Raw genomic sequence first — 26,547 nt, forward strand, 5'->3', positions numbered from 1 at the left:
GGAAGATCACCTGAGGTCAGGGATTTGAGACCAGCCCGACCAACATGGTGAAACCCCATCTCTACTAAAATACAAAAAATTAGCCAGCTGCATTGGCACGCGCCTGTAATCCCAGCTACTCGGGAGGCTGAGGCAGGAGAATTGCTTGAACCCATAAGACAGAGGTTGCAGTGGGCTGGTATTACACCACTGTACTCCAACCTGGGCAAGAGAGCAAGACTCCATCTCAAGACAAAATAAATAATTAATTTTCAATGCCAAAAGTAGGAAAGTAACATGAACAAAGCAAAGAAATACTATCAGCCACTGGAAATATGGCTTAGTTTTAGAGGTTTAGGGTCTTTCTAAAAAGAACTAGAAATAAATTGCTGCAAATTTACTTAGCTGAGTCTCAGTCAACTAACAGATATGAAATGGCTTTTTTGGGTTAATGGATAATCTGCACATTGAGGGCTATTGTAAGACAGTGAAAATGGGACAAGGTAAACATTCATTGAATTAAATTATTAGGTAATTCAAGTATAAGTAACAGAACTAAACAGAAACTTTTAAAATCAATGTCATTATTTAAATCTGCCTAAAATAAATACTTCTCATCCAAATCCATTTATTCCATTAAATTTCATTAATATTGTCCCTGTCTAATAAAGGTTATAGTCTGTCAAGAGACTCAAGGCAGCATAACATACCATAAAGTGGCAACAACCCAAACATCCATCAACTGATGAATGGATAAACAAAATGTAGTGTATCTATACAGTAGAATATTATTTGAAAACAAGGACATAAGTACTAATACAAGTAACATAGATAAACCTGAAAAACATTATACTAAGTGAAAGAAGTCAGACACAAAAGGCCATATATTGTCTGATTGTATTTATACGAAATGTCCCATATAGGTAATTTCATAGAGATAGAAAGTAGATTAGTAGATGCGAGGCGCTAGGTGGAGAGGAGATAACGGGGAGTGATTACTAATGAGTACAAGGTTTCTTTGGGGGCAATGAAAATGTTTTGGAAGTAGATGGTGATGATGGTTGCACAACTTTTGAATATACTAAGAACCACTGAACAGTGCATTTTATTTATTTTATTATTTACTTATTTATTTTATTATTTACTTATTTATTTATTTCGAGATGGAGTCTTGCTCTGTCGTCGCCCAGGCTGGACTGCAGTGGCATGATCTCAGCTCACTGCAACCTCCGCCTCCCAGGTTCAAGCGATTCTCCTGCCTCAGTCCCCCAAGTAGCTGGGACTACAGGCGTGTGCCACGACGCCAGGCTAATTTTTGTATTTTTAGTAGAGATGAGGTTTCACCATGTTGACCAGGCTGGTCTTGAACCCCTACCTCCAGTGATCTGCCTGCCCCAGCCTCCCAAAGTGCTGGAATTACAGGTGTGCGCCACCACGCCAGGCTAATTTTTGTATTTTTAGTAGAGATGGGGGTTTCACTATGTTGGCCAGACTGGTCTCGAACTCCTGACCTCAGGTGATCTGCCCGCCTCGGCCTCCCAAAGTGCTGGGATTATAGGCATGAGCCACTGCGCCCGGCCAATTTTATTTTATATTTATCTTATTTATTTTATTTTAGAGTCCGAGTCTCGCTCTTGTTACCCAGGCTGGAGTGCAGTGGCGTGATCTTGGCTCACTGCAACCTCTGCCTCCCAGGTTCAAGGGATTCTCTTGCCTCAGCCTCCTCAGGAGTTGGGATTACAGGTACATGCCACCACACCCGGCTAATTTTTATAATTTTAGTAGACACAGGGCTTCACCATGTTGGTCAGGCTGGTCTCTAACTCCTGATCTCATGATCCACCCACCTTGGCCTCCCAAAGTGCTGGAATTACAGGTGTGAGCCACCGTGCCCAGCCTCTATATATATATTTATATATATATATATTTTTTTGGACAGAGTCACACTGTGTCGCCCAGGCTGGAGTGCAATGGCGTGATCTCAGCTCACTGCAACTTCCACCTCCCAGGTTCAACCGATTCTCCTGCCTCAGCCTCCAGAGTAGTTGGGATTACAGGCATGCGCCACCACACCCGGCTAATTTTGGTATTATTAATAGAGACCTTCGCAGGTCCTCTGGCCTCTCCAGACCTCAGTTTCCCCAACTATAAAATGGGGATAGCAGCCATGTGCCATGGCTAATTACAGGCATGCGCCACCACACCAGGCTAATTTTGGTATTATTAATAGAGACCTTCGCAAGTCCTCTGGCCTCTCCAGACCTCAGTTTCCCCAACTATAAAATGGGGATAGCAGCCATGTGCCATGGCTAACCAAAGACCGTGTTGCCAGGAACTTAGCAAAAGCTCAGTAAACTGGGTCATCATCATCACTACATTCCTGGGTAACAACTCCCTTGGATCCAGCGGTGGTTCTGGCTGCTTGGAACCCATTACCCCCTCGACAGCTCCCTCTCACTTCAACTTCGGAAGAGAAGGAAAAAGGGACGAGAGTGACCAGGGCCGAGGGCCACAGCAGTCCCAGAAGCAGGAGTGAGGGCAGAGAACAGGGCCCAGGGCGGGACTGGGGGGGAGAGGAAGGGCCAGGACCCCCAGGGTGGGGGGCGAGGGTGGGCGCCCCAGGGTGGGGGGCGAGGGTTGGGAGCCCCTGAGATGAAGGGCGAGGGCCGGGGCTGAGGTGGGGTGGGGTCCCCCCGGGTGTCGGACGAGGGTCGGGAGCCAGGAGGTGGGGGGCGAGAGTGGGGCCCGAGAGGAAGGGTCGGGACCTCCGAGGTGGGGGGCGAGAGTGGGGCCCGAGAGGAAGGGTCGGGACCTCCGAGGTGGGGGGCGAGAGTGGGGCCCGAGAGGAAGGGTCGGGACCTCCGAGGTGGGGGGCGAGAGTGGGGCCCGAGAGGAAGGGTCGGGACCTCTGAGGTGGGGGGCGAGGGTGGGGACCGACGTGCGGCGGAGGGGCAAGGCTCAGGACCTCTGAGGTGGAGGGCGAGGGCCAGGGCTGAGGTGCGGTGATGGGCAGGGGCTGGGCCAGGGCCAGGCCGGGATCCAGTCAGGGTCAGGGCTGGAAGCAGAAGGCCGGCCAGGCGCCCGCGGCAGCCGCCCACACCCCACAGGCCACGTGTGGCCTGGACGCCTGGGGCGGCGGAGGCGCTCGGGTGGCGCCCTGAGCTGCTCAGTTACCAGAGCCATTGGGGCCGATGATGCAGGTGAACCTCCGGAAGGGGCCAATGACCTGGCGGCCCCGCCAGGACTTGAAGTTTTCCACCAGCAGCAGCTCCAGGTGGCCCATGGCGCCGCCCTCCACGCCTCACCCGCGTCCTCAAGCGCCGGCGGAAAAAGCGCGGGAAGGGATTCGCCAAGTGTCGCGAGAAGAGAGCGAGGCGCGGGGAGCGCGGAGTCGTTCCTTAGCAACGAGTTGTTGACATTTCCGAGGGAGCGGGAGGATCTGCACCTCGGAGGCGTCGCTGGGAGCCTGACGGAAAACAGTGCTGTAGGCTTGTCTTTCTCCGGCCCGACCCAGAGAGCCAACCTCCCCTCCGCTACAGCTTGCTTATTTTCATCGTCTGTTCTGATCCTGCGTGTTCTAAAAACCCCTTAGGCTTTCCGTGGGTTCCCAGACCATGGCGGTGGCGCTGCCCAAGGACTTGCGGCAGGACGCCAGCCTGGCCAAGAGGAGGCACGCGGAGCTGTGCAGGCAGAAGCGGATCTTCAACGCCAGAAACAGGATCATTGGGGTGAAAGGGCAGGGGCCGGGACGAGGTTAGAGCGGCAGATGCGGGCGAGGGGCGGCGTGGAGGGGGAGAGGAGATGAGTTCTAGGATGAAACATCTGAGCCAGGAGGCTGCAAACGGCACCGGGTTTTGCAGGGGGAGAAGGAGGTTGAGGGGAGGAAGAATTCGATGCTTTGACCTTGCCAAAGCTGTAGGAGACCTTAGCAGGCCCAATAATGCTCCGTCTCGAGCTCGCCTGGAGTCACCAGCGGTTCTCTTCCCCTGAGCCAGATTTTCTACAACTTGTGTACAGTGGGGCAGAGATTAAAAATAATAAGTGGGATTGTTATTACTGAATAAAATTATCTGACTCTAACCCTTCTCCCCTGTTTTTCCATTTATAGGGAGACACTGAAGCCTGGGATGTTCAAGTTCATGACCAGAAGATAAAAGAAGCTACTGAAAAAGCTAGACACGAAACCTTTGGTGAGCATTTCTTGAATGCTTATCTGTTGGTTTAGGATTGTGTGCCTTTAGACTCCAGTCTTCCACACCGCCCACCCAAACCCCGCCTTTTTTTTTTTTTTTTTTAATGGAAATAGGGTCTCACTATGTTGCCCAGGCTGGTCTGGAACTCCTGTGTGCGAGTGATCCTCCCACATCAGTCTCCCAAAGTGCTGGAGCTTCAGGCATGAGCCACTGTGCCCAGCCCTCATTTCTTCACATATATAAAAAGTTGGCATTTTCATACTCTTCCTCTTTTTAAATTTCACAATTCCTTGTGCTCAGTTAACTTAATGCACTGATTCTTCTTCTCTTAAAATAAAAACAGCTATTGAATTCGAATGTGGATTATAGTAAATCGATTTTAACGATAAATGTATGTTTTCCTCCATTTTCTTAAAAAACTGGCTAGGAAAAGCCTTAAACACACACTCACTTTCTCTGCTCAAAAGTTTAAGACCCTCTATGGGGGACAGCTGTTTATACCAGACAACACATATGTCCACGCTCACACCCTCAAGCTGACTCAGAGATAGACATGATTCAAATCAAGGTATTATTATTCCACTTCAAATAGAACTCCTTTTCCCCTATCATGTCCAACAATTTCAACAATTCTTGAAATTTCACACTTTGAGAGGCTAAAACTAGAGGATCACTTGAGACCAGTAGCTCCAGACATGCCTGTGCAACAAAGCAAGACCCCATCTCTACAAAAAATAAATTGAAAAAAAAAAAAAAGAAATTTCAGTGTTTTTAAACACCATAAAGATTTTTATAATAGAAAAAAAGCAGGATACAAAATTGTACATACAATGGGCTATTATGTTTTTGAAACATTTTTAAATATGCTTAGAAGAAGACAGAAAGGAAATATGCCAAAATGTTAGCAGTGGTAATGTTGGAGGGATAGAATTATGAGTAAACTTTATTTTCTCCTTTATACTGTTCTGTATGTTGCAAACATTTTATCTTTTTTATTAATATTTTTAGTTATGAGGTAATTCAATCTTACAAAAACAATGTGACAGGTACCCACCACCAGACTAGATGTTAACATTTTGCCAAATTGGCTTCAGGTATCTTGAGTGTTTTTTGAGAATTGTGTTTTTTATATAGCAACACCCCCCCACCTCTTAATTTTCCCTTCCTTTCTCCTCAGAAGTGTTTATCATTCCCATGCTTTTTTTTTTTTTTTTTTTTTAAGACAGAGTCTTGCTCTGTTGTCCAGGCTGGAGTGCTGTGGCGCCATCTCAGCTCACCACAACCTCTGCCTCCTGGGTTCAAGCGATTCTCCTGTCTCAGCCTCCTGAGTAGCTGGGATTATAGGTGCACACCACCATGCTGGGCTGATTTTTGTATTTTTAGTAGAGATGAGGTTTCACCATGTTGGCCAGGCTGGTCTCGAACTCCTGACCTCAGGTGATCCCGCCTCTGCCTCCCAAGGTGTTGGAATTACAGGCATGAGCCACCAGGCCCAGCCCCCACACACTTTTATGCTTGCACTGTTTATGTATGTATTCACAACAACATAAAATTGTTTTTATGTGTGTGTTTTTTTTTTTTTTTTGAGACGGAGTCTCGCTCTGTCGCCCAGGCTACAGTGCAGTGGTGCTATCTCGGCTCACTGCAAGCTCCGCCTCCCGGGTTCACACCATTCTCCTGCCTCAGCCTCCTGAGTAGCTGGGACTACAGGCGCCCGCCACCACGCCCGGCTAATTTTTTGTATTTTTAGCAGAGACGGGGTTTCACTGTGTTAGCCAGGATGGTCTCGATCTCCTGACCTTGTGATCCGCCCGCCTTGGCCTCCCAAAGTGCTGGAATTACAGGCGTGAGCCACTGCGCCCGGCCATTTTTATGTGTTTTTAAAATTTACGTAAATGGTATCCTATTGAATAGATCCATTTGCAATATGTTTTTCTTTCATTCAGGTTTGTATTTTTGAAATTAATCCATGATACACATTTAGAGAGTATTCATTTTAATTGTTTTATGATATTTTGTTATATGAATTAACTACAGTTTCTTCATCCATTCCCATACTGATGGCTGGTTTAGATATTTTTTTCAGTTGTTTTGTCACTGTGGACACTACTGCGATGACTGTCCATGAATTGTGTCCCTAGCACATGTGACAGGGATACCTAGAAGTGGAATTGATGGGTCAAAGGTAGTTTTATGGGATATTGCAAAATTGTTTTGTTGTAAGTGTACCAAGTTACACTCCTACAAGCAGTAAATGAGAGGTTTGTTTTTTTTTTTTTTTTTTTTTTTTTGAGATAGAGTCTCGCTGTGTCGCCAGGCTGGAGTTCAGTGGACCGATCTCGGCTCACTGCAGTCTCCGCCTCCCAGGTTCAAGTGATTCTCCTGCCTCAGCCTCCCGAGTAGCGGTGACTACAGGCGTGCGCCACCACGCCCAGCTAATTTTTGTATTTTTAGTAGAGATGGGATTTCATCATGTTGGCCAGGATGAGCTCGATCTCTTGACCTTGTGATCCGCCTGCCTCAGCCTCTCAAAGTGCTGGGATTACAGGCATGAGCCACCGTGCCCAGCCGCAAATGAGAGATCTTGTTTCCCCACATCCATACTAATATGTGCCATTGTTAGCATTTTAAATATTTTGCCTTCAATTCATTGGATGTTTCCCAACTTGTATGGGTGATCATCCTTTCATAAGTGTATTGGTTACCTGGTTTTATTTTTTTTGTTTATTTTATTTTGTGGAGGGGGGACAGAGTCTCATTCTGTCACCCAGGTTGGAGTGCAGTGGTGTGATCTTGGCTCACAGCAACCTCCACCTCCCAGGTTCAAGTGATTCTTTTGCCTCAGCCTCCCAAGTAGCTGGGACTATAGGTGCCCACCACCACACCCAGCTAATTTTGTATTTTTAGCAGAGACGGGGTTTCACCATGTTGGGCAGGCTGGTCTCGAGCTCCCAACCTCAGGTGATCCACCCACCTTGGCCTCCCAAAGTGCTGGGATTACAGGCGTGAGCCACCACACCCGGCCTCAGATTTCTTTATAGTGATTTGCCTGGCTGTTCCTACACTTTACCCATTTATTGGGTTGGGTTTTTGGGTTTTTTTAAATTGATTTGTAGGTACTCTTTGTATATTCAAGATACTAATCCTTTAATGGCTGTCTTACTTTTTTGGAGGGTTGTATTACTTTTGCAATCACTGAAAAAAATACTTTTTAAAGTAGATTCATGGGCTGGGTTCAGTGGCTCACTTCTGTAATCCCAGCGACTCAGGAGGCTGAGGCAGAAAGATCACTGGAGGCCAGGAGACCAGCCCAGGCAACATAATGAGGCCCTATCTCTAAAAAAGTAAATAATAAAAAATAAAATGGATTCGAATTTATTTTTTCCACTGAATCCTAAGCTTATGGATGTACTATATCTCTTCCAGCTGCTGAAATGAGGCAAAATGACAAAATCATGTGTATATTGGAAAACCGGATAAAGAGGGATAGGAAAAATCTCTGTAAGGCTATCAGTGACTTCCAGCAGAGCTTTCAGAAGCCAGAAACTCGCCGTGAATTTGATCTGTCTGACCCCCTAGCCCTTAAGAAAGATCTTCCAGCCCGGCAGTCAGATAATGATATTCGGAATACGATATCAGGAATGCAGAAATTCATGGGAGAGGATTTAAACTTCCACGAGAGGAAGAAATTCCAAGAGGAACAAAACAGAGAATGGTCTTTGCAGCAGCAAAGGGAATGGAAGAACGCCCGTGCTGAACAACAATGCGCAGGTAATGAAACAGAAGAGACGAGCTGGCCTCAACGCTGTCCTCAACAAACCATCGCTACAGTTTTTCTGGTTTTTTTTTTTTTTTTTTCTTATTGTTGTTGTTGTTTTAAGCAACCCTACAGTTTTTGTGGGATTTTTTTTAAAGTCCTACTAATGTGCACAGCCACATGCTGCTTTGGCCCTGTGGGGAAAGAAAAGTCAGAGCCTGCCCTCCAGGAGGGAAACGTCTCGAATCATGCCTCAGTCATGCAGGAAACACTTGCTGTGGTGGGGTCCTAGGTGGATGCTGGTGTGCTGGTGGGGTCCTAGGTGGATGCTGGTGTGTAACTCACACTCGGTCCTTGCCCTCCCAGTCTGCTGGGAAGATGAATGGAAAGATGCAGGTCTTCCTAAGTCTCTTGGGTGCTGTGGTAGAAGTTCCTACGGGGGACTTTGGGGTGTAGTTGCAGGCATGGTGGTCACATGCCCTCACCAGGCCTCCCCAAGTCCAGGGAACCTCTTGGGTAAAGGCTGCAAGGCCTGAAACAGCCTCTCACTGAGGGAACTGCAGAAAGCCCAATGCATCCTCACTGAGGTCAGTAGCATTCTGCTCTCCCGGCTCCTCTTCATGCCTGCACTCGAGCAGCACTGATCCTCCCAGCCACCTCTGTGCTGGGAAGACCTGGTAAGGAAGACGGCAACATCCCTGCTCTCTTGGGGTGTGTCAGCGGGCAATGAAATAGTGAGGAGCAATGAGGAAGACAAAACAGGGACCGGGCACAGAGAGGAACACACTTGGCCTTCTTGAGCCCCTCCTCTCTGCTTGTGAGTTTGCAATCTCCTTGTTCGGCTCATCCTCCTCCCAGCCTCTTCTTTCCCAGTCTACTCTCCATGAGTGATGTCTCCCCAGATCCTCTTCTCCCATTCTCTCTGAACCCACTCCTACCAGATTTATGCCCTCCCTGCTCCACTGGAACTGCCCTGGCCAACCTCACCAGTGACCTCCGTGTCACCCGATCCAAGGTCAGTTTTCCATCTGCATCTTGACCTAACACCAGCACAGCACACAGTCGATCTCCTCCTCCTCCTCGAAGTCCGCATACAATTCAGCTTTCAGAACACCACACTTATTAGTTCCCTTCCCACCCAGGTCCTTTGTTGGTTTCTCATCTACTCAACCTCTGGATGTTGTTCACACCAGTGCTCTCCTCTACCAGCTAAACTCACCCCTGAGTGATCTCGTCTGGTCTCATGACTTTAAATGCCACCTATAGGCCATCATTTCTCAGGTTTATACCTCCGGCCTGGACTCTTCCCTGAATCCAGACTCATAAATCCATCTAACTTCTCTTGGATGTCTAATGCACTTGGCAAGATCAGCACAAGTCCAATAACTCTGTTCTTCTCCGCAGACCTGACCTTCTACCCACATCCGTGACAGCTCCTTTCTTCTAGCTGCCTGGGCCCCAGCCCAGGTAATCTTGACTCCTTCTTTTCTCTCCATTTTTCAGCTACTTTCCCCGCTCTCCAACATTCCCGTTCTGAACTAAGGCTATCAGCATCTCTGGGCTGGGCGCAGTGGCTCACGCCTGCAATCTCAGCAGTTTGGGAGGCCGAGGAGGAAAGATCACTTGAAGCCAAGAGATCAAGGCCAGCCCGGGCAACAAAGTGAGACCTCATCTCTACAAAAAATTAAAAAGTTAGCTGGCCATGGTGTCGTGCCCATGTAGTCCCAGCTACTCAGGAGGCTGAGGCAGGAGGATCACTGAGCCTGGAAGGTCAAGGCTGCAGTAAGCCCTGATTGTGCCCCCGCCCTCCAGCCTGGGCAACAGAGTGAGACCCTGTCTCAAAAAAAAAAAAAAGGCTGGGCGCGGTGGCTCATGCCTGTAATCCCAGCACTTTGGGAGGCCGAGGCAGGCGGATCATGAGGTTAGGAGATCGAGACCATCCTGGCTAACACGGTGAAACTCCATCTTTACTAAAAATACAAAAAATTAGCCGGGCGTGGTAGCGGTCACCTGTAGTCCCAGCTACTCGACTCGGGAAGCTGAGGCAGATGAACCTGGGAGGCAGAGCTTGCAGTGAGCCAAGATTGTGCCACTGCACTCCAGCCTGGCGACAGAGAGAGACTGTATCAAACAAACCAACAAAAAGTATCTCTCAGCTGCTCTTTGGGTCTCTCCCCTTATCCTACGGTAGCTCCCCATTTCACTCAGAGTAAACGATTTTTTTCAGGGACCTATAATGCCTTCACAGTCTGGCCTTATCTCCTGCTATGCTGCCCTCTCACTCCATTCTTTCCACACTATCTTGCTGTTTTCAGACATGAGTGCATCAGGCTCACTTCCATCTTGGGGCCTTTGCGTGTGCTGTTCCCTCTACTTAGAAATGTCTTTCCCCAGGTATCTGTAGGGATCACCACTGTCCTCCTCCAGGGCTGTGCTAAAATGCTGTCTTATCAGTGAGGCCTCCCCAACCCCCTATTTTAAACCCTGTACCCTCTTCCCACCCCACATTCCCTATCCCCTTGCTTTATTTTTCTCCATAGCCTTGATCATTGACATGTTGTATGGTTCATCCATCTCCCAAGTGGTCTACATTTCCACTTCTGGCCAAAAGGCTTTGTTTCAGCTGTATGCTTGGTTCTTCAGCGGTCTCCTTGACATCTCACGGGACCCCTCACAACATATTGGAAAGCAGCCCTAGATCCTCTTCTGCATCTGCTCCTTTGTCCATCTTTCTCCTCCCACTCACTGGTACCTCTTGCCCTTAAACCAGAAGTCTAGGGAATCATCCATGACCCGCCTCCGTCTCCAGGCCATCTCTAACTCTTGTCCCTTCTACCTCCTGCATATATTTTGAACTGTCCTCTTGTCTTTATCCCTGCTGTCACCCTTGTGATGCAAGCCACCACCTCAGCTGGACAGACCTCTGCCGAGATCTTTCTGATGGCCTCCACTGCCTTTCTTGCCCCTCTCTGATCCATTCCCAACACAGCAGTCAGGGATACTTTTAAACAATGTGGGGTTCAGCCAGGTACGATGGCTCATGCCTGTAATCCCAGCACTTTGGGAGGCCAAGGTGGGCGGATCATCTGAGGTCAGGAGTTTGAGACAAGCCTGGCCAACATGGTGAAACCCTGTCTCTACTAAAAATACAAAAATTAGCTAGGTGTGGTGGCATGTGCCTATAATCCCAGCTGCTTGGCAGGCTGAGGCAGGAGAATCACTTGAACCCGGGAGGTGGAGGTTGCAGTGAGCCGAGACTCTGCCACTGCATTCCAGTCAGGGCAACAAGAGCAAAACTCGTCTCAAAAAAAGAAAAACAAAAATGCGGGGTTGGACAGCATCACCCTACCCCGTCGATCCCAGCTTCAAGCCCACTAATGGCTTCCCAAGCACTTGGAAAGAGATGCAGAATCCTCCTGCAGCCCACGGGCTCTGCATGCTGGGCCCCGCCCACCTCTCCACTGTCGACTCCGCCCCCTCTGCTTGCTGTGTTCCTGCCACCTTCCTTTTTCACTTCTGGATTCCACTGTATCCTTTCCCAGCCCAGAACCTCTGCACCTGCTCCCAACCCACTTCTTTCGTCCTCCAGGTCTCGACCGGCATTTGCTCCCAGAGGAGCAATCCCCTACCCTCCTCCCTAACCTCAGCCGCCTCAGCCAGGCACCCCCAGCATGTTTCCTCTTGGTCTCTCCGTCCTTGTCTCCCTGTCACTGCTACAGTTGGCATTAATACATTTATTCTGGATTCCTGTGTTGGTTGATGTCTCCTCTCCTAGGCAGCAAGTTCCAGGAAGGCAGGAAAAGCCCTTTCTGTCTTACTCCCCATTATGTATCCTGTGCCCAGCAAAGTGGGACCCCCATGCTCGGCTCTCCATGGCTCTATGTTAAATGGATGAATGAACAAATGGACGGTGAGAGGTGAGGCTGACTGACTGTTCAGAGGCCAGAATCGAAGATGAGAGTTTGGTCTTTGTTTCTGGAGGCAGTGAGGAGACCCACAGGGCACAAATACTTGAATGAAGAAACCTGATCGATGACTTTTTTTTAACCTAATAGTTCTGCAAGCCAGGCGCAGTAGCTCACGCCTGGAATCCCAACACTTTGGGAGGCCAAGGCAGGCGGATCACCTGAGGTCAGGAGTTCAAGAGCAGCCTGACCAACATGGTGAAACCCTGTCTCTACCAAAAATACAAGATGAACTGGGCGTGGTGGTGCACACCTGTAATCCCAGCTACCCCGGAGGCTGAGGCAGGAGAATCGCTGGAACCCAGGAGGCAAAGGTTGCAGTGAGCTGAGATGCGCCACTGCACTCCAGCCTGGGCGACGCAGCGAGACTCCGTCTCAAATAATAATAATAATAATAATAATTCTGCGAAGGAAGTGTGTCCTGCTTCACAGGTATGGACACAGGCTCAGCGAGGCTAAGTAATAGTTGAGGTTAACAGCTAGGAAATATCTGAGCTGGGATGTGAGCCTGCTCTCTTTGACTCCAAATCTTCACATTTTTCTGTTTGGACCTTCTACCTTGACCCCTTCACCTCCTCCTCTTCCTCTTTCTCTTCCTCACTGGCCTAACCAAGTCCTCCTGTCACCCCACAATATCTGTCATCTGGCCCCACTTCCTCCGTAGAGTCCTGTGGGGTTTCTTGTTCTTTCACTTCTGGATTCCACTGAATTCTTTCCCAAAACCTCTGCATCTGCTCCCAACCCACTTTGTTTGTCCTGCAGGTCTCAAACGTCATTTCCTGGGGCTGTAGAGTACCTCTTGCCCACTGTAAGGATGTAGCTGCCTCTGGATAGAGCAGGACAGCAAGGGGCACACCACCAGCCTGTCCCAGGACCCCAGCATAGTGGTGATCACTAGCACTCCTCTGGGAGCTTGACTCTCCCACAGCCTCAGAGGCAGGTCCTTTCGTTATTGTTCCTGTCCTCATGGGTAAGGACGTGGTAGGAGGCAAAGGCATGAAAGGCCACATGTCAGAGGGAAGGCGCTCCCGTGGCCAGGTTGGTCTGATTGCTTCTTGCTTCCTTTCAGAGGCCCTCTACACAGAGACAAGGCTGCAGTTTGATGAGGCAGCCAAGCACCTACAGAAGCTGGAAGGCACCACCAGAAAGGCGGTTTGTGCATCTGTGAAAGACTTCAACAAGAGCCAGGTATACGTACTCCGAGACCCCGGGCTCGATGACCGGAGGGGAGGATGAGCCCACTACGGCTTCCCAAGGCTCTCTGGCCTCCCTGGGATCCCAGTCTCTGCCTGCTTCCCTGGTCACATCACCAGCCCTGACAGAGACCCTGATGGGCTGCCTGATTATGCCTGATTATGGAGAAGGATGAGACCCAGTCCTGTCCCTTAGCTCTGAATCTTGGAGGGAAACCCACCAAACTAGCCATGTAACCTGGGGAAGTCAGCTCACCTTTCTACACCTCAGTTTCTTCTACTGTAACATAAGGATGGTGACATTACCCTAGACTGTTACCACCTAGCTCTGCTCCAATGGCTGGTGCTGGTTTCCGTTCTTCCCACCTCTCAGACTTCCCCTTTACCGAGAACAGCTACTGGGCTGCTCACCAATGGCGGGGATGATGAAGGAGATCATGATGAGCTCGGACAATGGGGCCTCCTGAGAGCTCCTGCCTCCCCTCTAAACTCTGCCTCCCCTCCTCCCACACACTCCCCTCCCCTCCTCCCACACACTCCCCTCCCCTCCTCCCACACACTCCCCTCCCCTCCTCCCACACACTCCCCTCCCCTCCAATCTGATGCTGAAGTTGCTGAAGTAGGTTCTTCTTTTTGTTTCTTTGGGTTTTTTTGTTTTTGAGACGGGGTCTCACTCCATCGCCCAGGCTGAAGTGTAGTGGCACGATCACGGCTCGCTGCAGCCTCGACCTCCCAGGCTCAGGTGATCCCCCCACCTCAGCCATCCAAGTAGCCAGGACTACAGGCATGCGCCACCGTGCCCGGCTAATTTTTGTATGTTTTTGTAGAGACAGGGTTTTGCCATGTTGCCCAGGCTGGTCTCAAACTCCTGAGCCCAAGCGATCCTCCCGCCTCAGCCTCGCAAAGTGCTGGGATTACCACATCTGGCCCTCTTTTCCTTTTGGAAATTAGAGCTCATCCCGGTATCTCTCCCTCCCCTGACAAGGTTTTCTTTTCTTTTCTTTTTTTTTTTTTTTTTTTGAGACGGAGTCTCGCTCTGTCACCCAGGCTGGAGTGCAGTGGCCGGATCTCAGCTCACTGCAAGCTCCGCCTCCCGGGTTCACGCCATTCTCCTGCCTCGGGGACTACAGGCGCCCGCCACCTCGCCCAGCTAGTTTTTTGTATTTTTTAGTAGAGACGGGGTTTCACCGTGTTAACCAGGATGGTCTCGATCTCCCGACCTCGTGATCCGCCCGTCTCGGCCTCCCAAAGTGCTGGGATTACAGGCTTGAGCCACCGCGCCCGGCCAAGGTTTTCTTTTCAAATGCAATTCTATTATCTGGTGGGTGGGGACTTTGCCTGGGTTCGTTGATCAGGTTCGCTTGTCAACTAGAACTATGGTCCCCAAAGAAGGCTGTGCAGGATCTGTGGGAGAGCAGATACCAGAGCCCTGCTTCATATTTATTTTTAACCTCATCGCTTTTGATTTCTATGTTCATATGTAGTTATAAGCATGTGCTGTCATTAAAATATAGTAGTACCACACTGTGAACTAAATATATTGGAGATACAAGCTCAAAACTGTCCTCCTGGTGGGGGCAGGCAGTCAAAAATCCTAGAGAGGCTGGACCAGACACCAGAGAATGTGAGTTTTCAACACAGGGGAGAGGAATGAGGAGAGCCAACTGGGTGCTGGGGAGGACCAAAGGGCAAAGCAAGACACCTGAAGTCCGAGCTCACCACCCAGTGAGCTGCAAAGGTCTTACAGATCATCCATCCCTGCCCTTCATTTTACAGAGGGCGCCCAAAGACGGGGGTCTGTTCGCTCCAGTCCCCACTGCAAGTGAATGGCAGGATGCGACCCTTGACAATTAGTCCACTGTTGGCTGGTGATCCGCTCATTCGTTTATGGAAGCGATGATGATGATGATGATGATAATTCACTCATTCATTCATCAGTTCAACCAGTGTTTATGGAGCCCTTCCTGCTGGGCTTTGGGGTAGCTTTTGCTAAACCCTATTGTCTCCTTCATCAGTTGATTCATTCCTGTATTCTAGAAGATGTTGAATGGGCGTCTACAGCCTGCCTGGTATTCTCAGCCCCCAGCTCCTCATGTGGACGCCGCGAGGCAGCGCCATCACAAACACTCCTGCACTGGGGAGAGCCGCCCTCCGGCTTCTGCAGCTCTGTTCCTAACTAGAACTGGGCTTTTTGATTAACCTGGGATATTAGTACAAGGTTCTGGATAACTATCCTCAAAAGAAAAGCCCAAGAAGGCTGGTCCAGTTCAACAGGAAGGACACACTGAGGGCCTCCAGTTCTTGGGCTGGGGCTCACTTCGTCAGAGAGGCATCGTGTGTCAGTTGTGGCATCAGGGTCTGACACACAGGCTCTGGAGCCTGACCACATGGGTGCGAGACCACGCTCTGCCCTGCAGCCTTGGGCAGGCCACCCACTGCCTCGGTTTGATCATCTGCAGAATGAGGAAGCGATAACGCCCTTCTGTGTCAGTGAGAATGTGCTTACCCTTTTGCTGGGGTAAGAAGCACCCACCAGTCTCAGTGGCTTAAACAGAAAGTTGGTGTTCCATGCATGCTCCCTGCCCACCGTGGACTGGCTGTGAGGCCTGCTCCTCGGCATCCTCACTTTGGAGCCCAGGCCCTGGGACTGAGCGACTGCCAGCCGGAGGATCCTGGCAGCACAGGAGGGAAGGAATGTGGCTAGTCCCCCGAGGCATCCTCCCAGGAGCAGTACTGCTGCCCCTGCTCACATTTCACTAATGAAAGCAAGCCACATGGCCACACTCACTCTAAGTGGGCAGGACACGTAGTTCTGCCCCGTGCCCAGGAAGAACACTGTTGATAGCGAATGGTCAGCAGTATTGGCCATCACACCTGCTAGTAAGGTGGCTGCGAGGACTCACATGGTAATGCACGTGACAGGTCAGGACAGTTTGGCACATGATCAGGACTCAGCAGATGATGGTCATTATTATTATTGTTATTATTATTAGAGACCAAGTCTCACTCTGTCGCCCAGGCTGGAGTGCAGTGGTGCCGTCTCAGCTCACTGCAACATCTGCCTCCCAGGTTCAAGCGATTCTCCTGCCTTAGCCTCCTAAGTAGCTGGGATTACAGGTACACTCCACCACACCTGACTAATTTTTTTTTTTTTTTTTTTGTATTTTTACTAGAGATGGGGTTTCACCATGTTGGTCACACTGGTCTTGAACTCCTGACCTCAGGTGATCCACCTGGTTGACTATTATTTTTAATTTTAGCAACAATTAGCTGCTCTTAGTAGTCACTGTGTTCAACAGCCCTCCCACAGAGGCACGATTAATCCCACTTAACTGACAAAGAAACAGGCTCAGGCCCAGGCATGGTGGCTCATGTATGTAATCTCAACGCTTTGGGAAGCTGAGGCAAGAGGATCACTTGAGCTCAGGAGTTCATGACTAGACCGGGCAATACAGTGGGACTTTGTCTCTAAAATTCTTTTTTCTAATTAGTCGGGTGTGGTGGCACGGCCCTATAGTCCCAGCTGTTTGAGACACTGAGGTAGGAGAATCACTCAAGCCTGGGAGGTGGAGGCTGCAGTGAGCTGTGAGTGCACCACTACACTCCAGCCTGGGCAACAGAGTGAAACCCTGTCTTAAAAAACAGAAAGAGACTGGGCACAGTGGCTCATGCTTGTAATCCCAGCACTTTGGGAGGCCGAGATGGGCAAATCACGAGGTCAGGAGTTTGAGACCAGCCTGGCCAACATGGTGAAACCCCGTCTCTACTAAAAATACAAAAAATCATCTGGGCGTTGTGGCAGAGGCCTGTAATCCCAGCTACTCGGGAGGCTGAGGCAGGAGAATCACTTGAACGTGGCAGGTGGAGGTTGCAGTGAGTTGAGATTGCGTCACTGCACTCTGACAGAGCGAGACTCCATCTCAAAAAAAAAAAAAAAAAAAGGAGGCTTGGAAGGATGAGCTGACTTTCTTAGGGAGTACTCAGTGGCAAGTCCAGTATTTGAAGTTGGGCCTGTCTAGCTACAAAGTGTGTGCTGTGTGACTCCATCAAGCTGGCCTCCGGTGAGCACCTGTGGAATGCCAGCTCCTTGCAAACTGCCCTGTCCGTGTGTTACTGAGGACAACTGTTATCCCAAGTACATATCTCCTAAAAGCCATCTTCCGACTTTACAGAGAAATGACTGCAGCCCAGAGAGGGGAGGTGACTTGGTGCAGGTCACCCAGCCAGAAACCCCCCAGGGAATCAAACAGAAATGAGACCTGGAATTGCTTTGTACTGGGCACTGCGGCTCAGGACCACTGAAGTGACAGTGCATTTTCTACCATTTAGAAGTCACCACTGTTGTAAATCACTCTGTTGAGTGTTCTTTGCAGCCCACAGATGTCCAAGGGTTGCCAGGGGCACAGAGCCGTGCCTTGGTTGGGGCCAGGCCCATGTGGGGTGGCGGCCTAATCCAAGGAGAGAGCTCCCTGCCTTGGCAAGTTCGTGCAAGACCCAGAGCTCTTATGCACACACCCAACAGGTGGTGATCCCCCGAGTCCAGCCCACCCGCCCAGCAGTGTGCAGACAGCCAGGGGTTCAAGGACCCTCCCGCATCCGTGCCTGACAAGTCTCCCCTCCACCGAACTCCTGCTGCCCTTAGCATATCCTCCCCTCAAGGGCCCCCAGTGAGGTTTGCTGGCCTGGGTGTTAGAATACCCCTGGGGTCACTCGGACCATCTTCTTTAATGTCTTCACCTGCTTAGGCCATTGAGTCAGTGGAAAGGAAAAAGCGAGAGAAAAAGCAAGAACAAGAGGACAACTTGACTGAGATCACCAACCTGCTGCGTGGGGACCTGCTCTCCGAGAATCCGCAGCAGGCAGCCAGCTCCTTCGGGCCCCACCGTGTGGTCCCCGACCGCTGGAAGGGCATGACGCAGGAGCAGCTGGAGCAGATCCGCCTCGTCCAGAAGCAGCAAGTCCAGGAGAAGCTGGTGGCTGCCCCGCCCCTTTTCCCGAGCCCGCAGAGCTGCCTTCCAGGCACAAATGTAGTTGTAGCAGGCCTTGTGCTCTGCCCTAGGACCTGCCCTCAAGGAATTTCCCTTCTAATTGGGGGGGGGGGGGGAGAGACAAGAGCCAGATAGTCTCACACCCATATGATGTGGCATCAGGAGTAGGCGTGCCAAGAAAGAGAACAGTAGACTGGGAAGACACTGAAGCAAAGACCCAAAAGAGGGTAGGGAGGGAGCCATGTGTCTGCCTGGGAAAAGGGTGACTGGGCAGGGCGAGCTGCAAGGGCACAGGCCTTGAGGCAGGACCCTGCCGGACCTGCTCAGAGAAGAGCGAGGAGCCTGGTGGCTGGAGTGGAGTGAGGAGAGGGGCAGGTGCTGAGGCCTCAGAGGCAGAGTGTCAATGTCCTGGCAGGCCACTGGGGAGGACTTTGGCCTCTTCTGTGACTGAGATGGGGAACTCTGCAGGGTTTTGGGCAGAGGAGTGACAGGATCTGACTTAGGTTGAACAGGACCCCCAGCATGATCCTCCTGTATTGAGGGCGAACACTATAGGGGCTGAAGGGGAAGGAAGGAGATCTCCAGGAAGGCCTCTGCAGTGTTCACAGTGAGAGGCGATGCTGGCTGGGACCACGGGGCAGGCAGTGGGGTTGCTGAGCAATGGTCAAATTCTGGATCTATGTTGAAGGTACAGTTGACAATATCGGATGAATGTTTGGGTGGGGATGTATGAAGGAGAGGAGTTAAAGGCAACTCCAGGTCCTGTGGCCTGAGCAACTAGAGGGATGGAATTGGCTTTTCCAGAGATAGGGAAGATGGTGGGAGGAGCAGGTTGATGGGGTGGGAGGGGTGGAAATCAAAGTTACAATTTTGGATATATTAAGTGTGCAAAGTTCATTAGAGATCTGTATCTATTAGGATTAGATTTGCCTGAATGTGGCAGAAAACCACAAATAACAGCATCTTAAACAAAATAGAACTTTCTCTCTTGCAAGTAAATCCTCAGGAAAACAGTTCAGGGCTAGTATGGCAGCTCTGTGGTCATTGACTGATGTCCTGCTATCCTTGGCTCCTGGCTCTCACTTCTTAGTGGACGATGGCTGCTCGAGCACCAGCCATCACATGCATAGTCCAGCTACCAGGAAGGAGGAATGGAGAACACTCGAAGGAGATTTCCACTTACATTTCACTGGACAACACTTAGTCACAAGGTTGCCCCTAACCCTAAAAAAGTCAAGGAAATGTGTTTATTCCAAGCAGTGAAGTGCTGGTGATTCTTTTACTAAGGAAGAATGGAAAATGGTTACTGGGAGACAAGTAGTATTTTCTGCCACAGCCTCCAATTAAAGCCCAGGAGGCAGCTGGATATGTAACACAGGGCTCAGAACAAGGTCTGGGCCAGAGGCATAAATGTGAGTCGTCACCTACAGAGAGTATGTATGCATGCATTTTGAGACAGAGTCTCACTCTATCACCCAGGCTGGAGTGCAGTTGTGCAATCTTGGCCCACTGCAACCTCTGCCTCCCAAGTTCAAGTGAATCTCCTGCCTCAGCCTCCCCAGTAACTGGGATTACAGGCATGCACCACCACATCCAGCTGATTTTTATATTTTTAGTAGAGGTAGGGTATCATCATGTTGGCCAGGCTGGTCTCAAACTCCTGATCTCAAATGATCCTCCCACCTCAGCCTCCCAAAGTGCTGGGATTACAGGCGTGAGCCACCATGCCCGGCACTACAGAGAGTATTTAAAGCTGAGGACTGAGTCCTGCTCCCCACTCAGAACCCCTCTTCTCACCACCACTATTTATAAAGAGCAAAGGAATCTGAGAAGGGGCCGCCAGGGAGGTGGACAGATGCAAGCCGTGGTTTCCTGGAGGCCAAGTGAGGAAAGGTGTTTGGGAGGGAAGGAGAGGAGAACCCCTGGGTCAAACGCTGCTGCCAGGCTGCAGGCTAAACGCTGGATCCGGCACCATGGCAGTCACCGGGGACCCCGTCAGGAAGGAGCACATTTGGCAGAGGAGTGGGGCCTCCAGCCTAGTGGGCTCAAGAGAGAACAGGCAGGAAACAAATGGAGATGGCACATGTAGACAGCACTTACAAGGCGTTTGCTATAAAGGGTGCAGAGAAATGGAGTGGGAGCTGGTGGGGGCCGTGGGGTGAAGGGAAGGTTTTTGTTTGTCTTGATTGTAGAAATAACAGCATGCTTGTCATTCAACTGGAGTGATGCAGTAGAGGGGGCATTGATGCCTGAGGAGACACTTGCTGGAGCCATGTCCCTGGGCTGCAGAGAGCAAGGGACATGGAGTGCTAGCTGAGGGCTTGGTGTGGCCTGGGAGTTCGGAGCCGTCATTGGAGTCACGGGAAGGGGCGTCAGGGCAGGAGCTTGTGGGTGAACAGAAATGAGACCTGAAATTGATTTGTTCTGGGGACTGTGGCTCAGGACCACTGAAGTGACCGTCATTTTCTACCTTTTAGAAGTGGAAGTGAGCAGGGTTGGGGGGAGTTAATGTAAATGGTCATCTAGAAGAACTGGAAAGGGAACAGTCTGGAGGAAGGGGACAGGCTGGTCGGACAGTGCCCAGGGCCCACTGGGGGGTCATAGTCATAACCTTGAAGTGACCCCAGAGAGTGCTGTCGGGGTGTCCCCACCCATGCTTAGCCGGATTCATCGTGGTCACTGCCTGCCTGACCAAGTGAAGAACTCAGGGGACCGAGGGTAGCAGCCTGGGAGCGTCTTCCATGAGACTAACCAGGAGGCCAGAGAGAGATTGGAAAAGTGGCGGCCAGCGGACTGGAGGTCACACTTCGCGGGGGGCATCATCATTGGAATCAGGGACTTGGAGAGAGTGGAAGAGGCGGGTTAGAGCAGTGAGACTGTGGGGGCAGCGTTATTGGTAATAACAAGGGAAGGGTGGAGGGTCCCAAAGGGAGGGTCTCCGGACCTGCAGCATCGGCTGGGTGGGGCCCGCAGTCTGTGATTTCAAAAGCCCCCAGGGGATTCTGATGCCCACTCAGGTTTGAGACCCACTGGTAGGGTGTGCCCAGCGGGTGAGAAGGTGAAGCCGGGACTAGGTCTTCGGAGAGGAGGCGAGAGAACTGAGCAGCTGGGGACAGGAGAGGGCTGTCTCTGTATATGCTGAAACCACTGAGAATCCTGGCTGGAGAGATCTGGAGAGGGCCTCAAACCTGCAGAGTGAGTGGGAGAGGCCAGGCTGGGCTGGCAGGTGCATAGTTGGTGTGAGCTTCTGATTTGGTGGGTCTGGGGAGGAGGAGGGACAGTGGCGGTGGTGTGGACCAGGGCATGAGGAGTCGGGGCGGCAGCTCGCCCACCTGCTTCCCTGCAGGCCAGAGGTGCATGTGTGTGGGAGGCTGCAGTAGGGCCGGGACCTGCGCAGGCCGCGGGTGTGAGGTTCAGGATGTAGTCTAAGGTGGAAAGGGTGCTGGGGCTGGAATTGGGGTCCAGGGCCCTGCTCTGTGCTTCAGGACGCAGCTCTGCCTGGACTGTCTGGCACAGAAGATCAGCCATCCTGAAAGCAGCATTGCTGTCTAGTTTTCATTTTTTATAGAAAATTAAGAAGACGCCGGGCGCGGTGGCTCAAGCCTGTAATCCTAGCACTTTGGGAGGCCGAGATCACGAGGTCAGGAGATCGAGACCATCCTGGCTAACACGGTGAAACCCCGTCTCTACTAAAAATACAAAAAATTAGCCGGGCGAGGTGGCGGGCGCCTGTAGTCCCAGCTACACGGGAGGCTGAGGCAGGAGAATGGCGTAAACCCAGGAGGCGGAGCTTGCAGTGAGCTGAGATCCGGCCACTGCACTCCAGCCCGGGCGACAGAGCGAGACTCCGTCTCAACAACAAAAAAAAAAAAAAAAAAAGAAAATTAAGAAGACAGAAAAGCACAAAGGGGGAAAAACCTCCCCACTCAGAAATACTGCCCCTTCCTTTCTGGGTCCTTGCCTCCATCCCCTTCTGTGCGTGGAGGTAACTGGGAAGGCTGGAATCTCGCAGCAAACAGCTGGGCTGTCTGCTTTGCTCTTAGCCCGGCTGACTGTTTCCCATGCCATTCCCTGTTTGCCACCAAGCAGCTCTTGTGATGACCCCGGGCTCCTGACAGCAGCCTGGCTTTACAGCGGGGGACACTGAGGTTCGTGAGAGCAGGTGACTTGCCTCGTGGGTGGCAAAGCCCACCAGCCTGCCCTCAGTCCCAGGATGGGGCCGCCCAGACCCCCGTGCCACTCACCGGACACTTATCCTTGCTTATTTGGCGGGAGGAGGCTCTGCCCTAAAAATGGCAAAAGTGGGCAAAGGGGACCCGTCTTCAGCCCTAACAAAGCTGACAACACGTGGGCAAGTGCCCCTCCCTCCACACAAATCCAGCGTCCTCTTCCAAGGCCCCGGAGTTTTCACAGTGAGGAGGGCAGTGAGGAATGAGCTGAAACACAGCAACTCAGGGGTCGGGGTGCCCCTCTGGGACCATGAGCTTCTTGTCACCGGGTGAGGCTATGGTGTGTGCATGTTCTGGAAGCTGCCCAGGTGATCTGCGTTCAGTTGTGGGACAGCTGGCCATGGCTCTTGGAGGTGGCATCTGACTGCTGACCGAGTCAGGGAGCCCCCTGAGGACCTGAGGAGGGAGATTCTGGGCCCGGCCTGCACCTGGGAGCCCGGCAGCCGGGAGTGGAGGCTGTGGTAGGAATTGAGTCCCTTCTGTGCCTTCAGGAGAAGGAGGACAGCCAGCACCTCCTGATGGGGGAGGACAGCGGGCCACGTGGAATGAGGGCAGGCTGGGGGTCTCCTCTGGCTTCCTGCATGACATTGGTCACCAACCTGCCCCTCCTCTGAGCCTTGGTTTCCCCATCTGTAGAATGAGAAGCCAGGCCCCCTAGACAATCCCCTGGGGCTCTTTGGCTCTGGGGAAAGGCAGTGGTGAGCCGCCTCTTTTCCTTCCAGAGGCTCCAGGAAGAAAAGCACCAGCGAGACCTGGACTGGGACCGGCGGAGGATTCAGGGGGCCCGCGCCGCCCTGCTGTTTGAGCGGCAGCAGCGGCGGCAGCAGCGTGACCTGCGCAGAGCTCTGGACAGCAGCAACCTCAGCCTGGCCAAGGAGCAGCGTTTGCAGTGAGTGCTGGGTGGGACCAGGGCCAGGGGGGGGACCTGGTGGAGGGACTGCAGGGCTGTGGAGGTTGAGGACAAGGAGGGGCCAGGAGGGGAAACACCCCGGCCTGGTGGTCCTCATCTGGACACTGTGGACCTCAAGTGGGCTGGCTTGGGTTGACAGACCCAACCCAATGACAGTGACCTGTGTGGTCACTGCTGTCCACACAGGGTGCATGGGGCTTTTCCACACCAGAAAGCCCCAGAGAAGAACACTGAGTCTGCTGGGGGAGTCAGGAAGGCTTCCTGGAGGAGGCTTCATGGCTGAGACCCAGGAGGAGGATGGCATTACCTACTCAGGGATGGCTTTCCAGGCAGAGAGAGGGGCTCCCTGGGCTGCCCCCAAAAAGCCTGGAGTCTCTTGGTTATAGACAGGACCCCAAGAGTTCAGAGTTCCAGCTACAGGAAGATGTCAAATGCAAGTAAATAGGTGAACTCGCAACTGAAAAACACAATATTTATTTACTTATTTATCAAGCTCTTGGCTTAAACTCAGGAGGGGCCCAGGAATATTTTCTCCAATCAGATGTCTGGTTGCTGGTTGGTCCATCTGTTATCATCACTTCTGCTGAGGGCCTAAAAAGGAGCATTAAGAATGATCTGAGGGCCGGGCGCAGTGGCTCACACCTGTAATCCCAGCACTTTGGGAGCTGAGGTGGGCAGATTACGAGGTCAGGAGTTCGAGACCAGACTGGCCAACATGGTGAAACCCCATCTCTACTAAAAATACAAAAATTAGCTGGGTACAGTGGCATATGCCTGTAATCCCAGCTACTTGGGAGGCTGAGGCAGGAGAATTGCTTGAACCCGGGAGGTAGAGTTTGCAGGGAGCCGAGATTGTGCCATTGCACTCCAGCCTGGGCAACAAGAGCAAAACTCCGTCTCAAAAAAAAAAAAAAAAAAAAAAAGAATGATCTGAAAAGCCAGGCATGGTTGGCGCATGGTTGAAATCCCAGCTACTGGGGAGGCTGAGGCAGGAGGATCGCCCTGAGCCCAGGAGCTAGCGGCTGCAGTGAGCTATGATCACACCACTGCACTCTACCCTGGATGACAGAGCAAGACTTTGTCTCTAAAAAAAGAAAAGAATGATCTGACAAATCAAATGGGGTGAACAAAGTGTACAGTCACACCCATGGAGATTTAATTTTCCTATGTCCCCAACTGTTACTGGTGTAAGTCCCTCATCTACCTGCAGTGTAATTATCAAATGACCCTCGCCGCCGAGGAGTGGTTGAGATGGATCATTCTAGGGGGGCTCATTAGATGTGAACTGTATTCTGTATTTTGGGGATAACACACTAATAAAAAGTTTGTGTGCCTTTTCAAAAAAAAAAAGACAGAATATTTAGGAAGTATACACATTTGCTGACTTTTTTTCTCGTTTTGTTATCAGGAAAAAATACATGAATGAAGTCTATACAAATCAACCCACGGGAGATTATTTCACACAATTTAATACAGGAAGTCGATAATGAGGAAGACACTCTTGTTCCCGTCATTCACATATAAAGAGTGACAGCCTTAAAGAGTCACATTGCTTTTTTAAAAATACACTCCTTGGGCCACAAGTACCCTTCAGCTGTAATTGTCCACTGTGGACAAAACAATTATCTAACCTCTCCGTTGTATTTCTGTGAGGAATATTAGTTTCTGTTCGGCTCAGCTCGGTGAAGGTCTTGGGTGGGGCTCTGGGAAGTAGCTCAACACGGGCCTGCTCAGGGCCACCCTAGGGAGAGGTGGTATTTAAGGTGGTGTTTAAGGTGGGCCTGTGTTCCGCACAGACTCAAGGTTCAGCTGCAGTAATAGTTACTGCTCCCAAATGCAAAGCTATGTGCAAATCCACACACTTCATGTAGAATTCACTAATTTGATTCTCACAACAGCTGGTGATGGGTATTTTTACTACTCACATTTTCTAGTTGAATAACCTGAGTTACAGACATGTTAAGTGGCTTGGCGAGGTCATACCCCCAGGAACTATGGGTGCTTGGGATTGAACCCAAGGAGAACTGGCTCTCAGGCACTTCACTCGACCGGCTCCTAAAACTGACCTGAAACAGCAGTGGCCTTGAAACAACAGAGGCTTGGCCGGGCGCGGTGGCTCACGCTTGTAATCCCCACACTTTGGGAGGCTGAGGTGGGTGGATCACGAGGTCAGGAGTTCAAGACCATCCTGGGCAACATGGTGAAACCCCGTCTCTACTAAAAATACAAAAATTAGCTGGGCATGGTGGTGCACACCTGTAGTCCCAGCTAGTTGGGAGTCTGAGGCAGGAGAATCGCTTGAACCCGGAAGGTGGAGGTTGCACTGAGCCAAGATTGCACCACTGCACGCCAGCCTGGCGACAGAGTGAGACTCCGTCTCAAAAAAAAAAAAAAAAAAAAAAAAAAAACAAAAAAAAACCAGAGGCTCATTTCTGCTCTCATAGAAGTGCAAGCTCATATGGTAGCTCTGCTGAGACTCCTTCCAGCTTGTGACTCTGTCCTCTCCACCACCACACAGTTCCTATCTTGTGGTCCAGGATGCTGCTCCGGCCTCCAATCCTGCCATGCCCTGGCCAAAAAAGAAGGGGGTCGGCTTGCTACTTCTCCATGACAACATGGCATGGAAAGTGCATTTCACCTCTGCTTGTATCCCATGGACCAGAATTCAGTCATGTGACCACACCTAGGTGAATGGAGGCTGGGAAGATTAGCTGGCTGGCCGTGTGACCAGACCATCATTCTACAATTGTATACAAATGAAGTAATACATAGTGGGGGACAACTAGCTATCTGCTGCAAGCCACACTGGAAGAGTGACTTGGAAATTGCCAGGCCGGAGGTGTGGGGAGGCATTTTCCACTGAGAGTGGAGACTAAGTCCAGCCCCCTCCCTGTCCTTGACCTCAAGGACAGGATTTCTGGCCCCAAGACTCAGAAATGACTGGGTCGCCCCACCCCAGTTACCTCTTCCTTCTCCACATGGGTTTCTTGTGGGGCCATATACCCAGGGCCATTGACAGATGGCAGCTCTTGACACATTGCCCTTAGCTGAGATAGAGCTGGACACTCCGACACTCCAGTGCAGACAGCTTCGCTCACCTTCCCCTCCGTCTGAGCGCCCCTTTGGTTCTTCCCATGCTCAGACCCTTCACTGGCGGGCGTTCCACCTGAGCCTCAGGATCGGCAGGGTTTTTCGGTGGACAAAGGGGCTGGACTCGCTGGCAGGCACAAACAAAGGCACTGGGGTGTCCAGGAGAGAAGGTCAGCGCATAGAAGGCGTGGGGGCTGGCGTGGGGTAGGGGTAGAAGGAAGAGGCCTGTGGCCAAGGTGTGAG

At 51.1% G+C, this 26,547-nt stretch overlaps 2 protein-coding genes and 1 long non-coding RNA gene across 8 annotated transcripts in view; 1 reads left to right on the plus strand and 2 right to left on the minus strand.

Annotated features, from left to right (window-relative positions):
- Positions 1-3,319, minus strand: part of LOC105464539 (structural maintenance of chromosomes 1B) — a 64,552-nt gene extending 61,233 nt beyond the window's left edge. For 3 of the 6 annotated variants that reach the window (XM_071080734.1, XM_071080735.1, XM_071080736.1), the window contains exon 1: positions 3,154-3,310. In XM_071080734.1, the coding sequence (XP_070936835.1) occupies positions 3,154-3,262 (109 nt within the window). In that variant the 5' untranslated portion in view covers positions 3,263-3,310. Of the gene's footprint in view, positions 1-3,153 lie in introns of all 6 variants that reach the window. The other 3 variants (XR_011614206.1, XR_011614205.1, XM_071080737.1) reach the window with 3 other exon arrangements.
- A 67-nt stretch (positions 3,320-3,386) lies between these two features.
- Positions 3,387-24,755, plus strand: LOC105464286 (RIB43A domain with coiled-coils 2). Its single transcript, XM_011712014.3, has 7 exons — positions 3,387-3,707; positions 4,088-4,169; positions 7,599-7,943; positions 12,964-13,082; positions 17,833-18,060; positions 23,027-23,193; positions 24,623-24,755. The coding sequence occupies exons 1-7, from the start codon at positions 3,594-3,596 to the stop codon at positions 24,699-24,701; spliced, it is 1,134 nt and encodes a 377-aa protein (XP_011710316.1). The 5' UTR covers positions 3,387-3,593; the 3' UTR covers positions 24,702-24,755.
- LOC139358755 (uncharacterized) lies at positions 23,674-26,309 on the minus strand. The gene is made up of 4 exons (XR_011614207.1): positions 26,178-26,309; positions 25,281-25,783; positions 24,846-24,955; positions 23,674-23,805 (listed from the first exon to the last, which is right to left on the minus strand). It is a non-coding gene; the product is annotated as an uncharacterized lncRNA (long non-coding RNA).
- Between the last annotated feature and the right edge of the window lie 238 nt (positions 26,310-26,547).

The sequence above is a fragment of the Macaca nemestrina genome, chromosome 15 (assembly GCF_043159975.1).
Source record: "Macaca nemestrina isolate mMacNem1 chromosome 15, mMacNem.hap1, whole genome shotgun sequence".
NCBI lineage: Eukaryota > Metazoa > Chordata > Mammalia > Primates > Cercopithecidae > Macaca > Macaca nemestrina.